At 54.3% G+C, this 3544-nt stretch overlaps 1 protein-coding gene across 1 annotated transcript in view; it reads left to right on the top strand.

Annotated features, from left to right (window-relative positions):
* The window catches only part of PIGO (phosphatidylinositol glycan anchor biosynthesis class O), a gene marked incomplete at its 5' end in the record, with an annotated part of 11823 nt that extends 8285 nt beyond the window's left edge, over positions 1-3538 (top strand). The window contains 4 exons of the mRNA XM_017746562.1: positions 9-927; positions 1430-1633; positions 1904-2106; positions 2893-3538. Of these exons, the coding sequence (XP_017602051.1) occupies positions 9-927; positions 1430-1633; positions 1904-2106; positions 2893-2967 (1401 nt within the window). The remainder of the gene's footprint in view (positions 1-8; positions 928-1429; positions 1634-1903; positions 2107-2892) is intronic.
* Positions 3539-3544: the final 6 nt, after the last annotated feature.

Raw genomic sequence — 3544 nt, forward strand, 5'->3', positions numbered from 1 at the left:
TGGCTGAGCCACGGGTGCCCCCGTTCCTGCTGGCCTCGCTGGTGATGTTGTTAGTAGGGAAGCTCCACTGGGATGGTCGCCTGACTGTTCCAGAAAGTCCCAAGCAGCAGCTCCTTGGCTTTTCTTCTTACCGGAGAGAGATCTGGTACCTGCTGTGCCTCGTGGCCATGCTCCTGGTCTGTGTGCGCCTCTCCAGTTTCTTCCACCAGTGCCGCGAAGAAATTCCTCAGTGCCGGCCCTCTGTTTTCCTCTCCCCGCTTGCCAGCCTGAGAAACACACGGGCCAAGAACCTCTTCTACCTCCTGTGCGTGGCCTTGCTGGCTGGGCTAGTGTACGCAGTGCAGAGCTGGCTGAGGCACTACGGCAACCTGAACAGCTCGGACCCCCTCGTGCTCTTCGTGCGCTGGGGTTTCCCACTGGTGGTCCTCTGCATTGCCTGCTACTGGGCTGTTGCCTCCAGTGCTGATGACTCTCTTGGCAAACTGCAGGAGCTGGTGCAGGTGGCAGTCGTTGTCTTTCCCCGGGCTGTCTATGGACTAGCATCTGTGGGACTGCTGCTCCTGCTGTGCAATCCCATGACAGTGTTTGCAAAGGACACACGGGAGTTGGCAGGATCCATCGTCACTCCCTACCTGGGGGTTCCCAGCTCCGAAGTCGACTTCCGCCATGTCATCCCTCAGATCTACAAGAGGATGCAGGAGTCTCAGAGGAGCCGGCTGGAGCGGGGTAGCTGCAGGGCCACTGTTGCAGCGTATGGGCTGGGCAGCGTGTACTCAGCAGCCCTGGTCATAGCCCTCACCCTCCTGGGCTTCCTCTTGATGCTTCTGCACAGTGAGCGGCTGAGCTTCGCCTTCCTGCTCCTCTTTGTGGAGGCCTTCGTGCTGCTGCACATCCACACGTGTGCCAGAGGCCTTGCTGGAGATGCTGGTGAGTCCGGGCTCAATAGAGCAACCACTGGATGTGTGATCTGGGCCTCACCTGCAGTGACCTTGCCGTAATTCCAGTGGGAGGAGCAGGGTCCAGTTTCTAGTCTTGGGAAATACCGATGCACTGATCCTCAGGATACTCTTAGCTTTTTTAGAGCTGCCTAAATGCTCTAGATTTGAATGTATTGTGGGTGGAGGAGGAGTGTCTTGGGTCAAGGAAAGGAGCTCTACACCTACCTCTTCTGCCCAGGATATGAATAGTCACCAAACCTCTCAGGTGCTGACAGAGTCCAGTGGCGGGGCTACTGGCACCAGCAGAGGGGATGCCAGCTCCTTGCTGTATCTGTGGGGGGAGCTGGACTGTTTCCTCTATCTTAAAAGAGCCAACATGGAAGGGAAACCTGGAAAAAAAGGTCAATAGGCTTTTTTGGACCATGGATCTGTCTTGTTCCTTCATGCTGATATCCCCACCCCCTGCCTCTGCTTTTGTCTTTATCTCTCAGAGCCATTTTCAGTGCCCTGGTATGCAGTCATCTCCTGGCTCCTTGCTGCTTCCCAGTTCTTCTATTCCACAGGCCACCAGCCCATCTTCCCAGCCATCCACTGGAATGCAGCCTTTGTTGGCTTCCACCTTGACCACAGCACGAACCTCCTGCCTGCTGTCCTGGTGGGCGCCAACACCTTCGCCTCCCATATCCTCTTTGCAGGTAAATCAATTTCTTCCTGGGCTGTGGAGCCTGAGCAGACACAGCTCACTGCAGCGCCTTGTCTGGGACTCTGCAGCTGAGCAAGAGGTGCTAAAGGCTCCAGCACCAGCTGAGCAGCAGCATCCTCACTGTTCCCCTTGTGGCACCACAGCAGCCTGCCCTGGAGCTGAGGTGTATGCTTCCTGCACATCCAGGGCCGGATGGCAGAGCCTAGACTCCTCCTCACCTCCTGGGCTCCAGTAACTTCATGTGCCTTTGTCCTTGAGGTAGTTGGCTGCCCGCTGCTCCTGCTGTGGCCCTTTGTGTGTGAGATGGCCAACTCACAGAGGAAGAAGCCCAAGAAGGAGTCCCGGGAGGAGCTGCAGGAGGTGGAGGAGCGCATGATGGAGATGAGGCTGCGGGAGTCTCCAGAGAAGTTCTCCACGGCTCTGTTACGGCTGGGATTGAAGTACCTCTTTGTTCTTGGGGCACAGGTATGGGCAGAGGCAGGGTGCCTGTGGGAAAGGCTGTCTAGGAGGAAATTGGTGTGCTGTGAGAACTGTGGAGCACTCTGATGAGAGAAAGGGGTCAGCCAGGACACAGACAGGTGGGGGGGTGATGTGTCTGGTTGCAGGTGGAAGAGCAGGTCCCTTTTCAGCCATGCCACTTGCTGTGTGCTTTGGGAAGGGCTCCAGCATGGAAGCTGCCGTACGGATTAGGACACTTTTCACACCCATATGCCCAGAGTGGTAATGTCTTGTTCAGGAGCTGCATGGTTGTGATCCTACTCCCTGTCTTCCTTACCATTCCTGTCTCACACCAGCTCTGGTTTTCGTATGTGCTGTGATGATATAGGGAGCTAAACACCAGAAACTTTAATCCTGTGAGAGAAGTGAATAGCTTTCTGGGATTTATCCCTTCAAATCATTCTCCCATGTGGTCCGACCAGAGACAGTGCAGGGGAAGGGGGCAAGCCCTGCAGCAGGAGAGCAGGAGTGCCCCTCTCAGTGAAATAGCAGGTCAGGTTAGCCACAGTGTGAGCCCTCCTCTGTGCTGCCCCAGCCTGGCCTCGGGAGGGCCTGCACATACCCCCAGCTGCTTGTGTTTCCTGACTTGAGGACATCATGGAACGGAGTCCTCTTTAGAATGCTCATTCCTGGTGTGTGCCATGCCAGCCTCTCAGGCATGTGCAGTTTAGTACCACCTTCAGATGTGAACCTAGTCCCCAGGAGGTCTCTCCAGAGTCCCCTGTAACTTTTTTTTCCTGATCTTCCCTGCAGCTTCTGGCCTGTGTTTGTGCAGCTATGATCCTCAGGAGACACCTCATGGTCTGGAAGGTCTTTGCCCCAAAGTAAGTCCCAGGAGTTGCTCTGATGCTGGATTAGGACTTAAATCCCTGACATCTTGACTAAAGTTTACAGACAGTAATGTTGGAAGAGACCCTGTGATTGATCTTCTGACTCATTACCTAGTAGTGGTTGTAGGAATGTCCCTAACTAATTCCTGCTTGAAATTCAGAAGCTAGACTTAAGCTAGAGCCTAGAAGTTTCTCCTCATCTTAATTTCCAAGGACCAACAGAGCCCAACTGGAAGCTGAGAATATTGTAGGTCAGAGAGCCAAAGGTAAGGATACCAGACCAGGAGTGATAAACCCAGAAATGCTGAACCAGCAAACCTTTGAATTAGCTGGTGCGAGGGGTGGCCTCAGCCTCTGAGGGATTCAAAATCCCACCTGAATCAACAGGTCCTGAGCAGCCTTTGAACCAGAGGAGCGCTTGGCTTACAGGTTTTAGGCAGCAACTGCTGGGGAGTGAATGTAATTCAGGTTTTAGGATGTGAGATGGTACCAGCCTCTCATTGTCAGGAAAATCAGTCAGCTGGAGGGTAGCAGCCTGTCTTTGTAGTGATGCTGGCTGGTGTATTCTTCAGTGC

The sequence above is a fragment of the Corvus brachyrhynchos genome, unplaced genomic scaffold (genome assembly GCF_000691975.1).
Source record: "Corvus brachyrhynchos isolate BGI_N302 unplaced genomic scaffold, ASM69197v1 scaffold139, whole genome shotgun sequence".
In the NCBI taxonomy this organism is placed as follows: Eukaryota; Metazoa; Chordata; class Aves; order Passeriformes; family Corvidae; genus Corvus; species Corvus brachyrhynchos.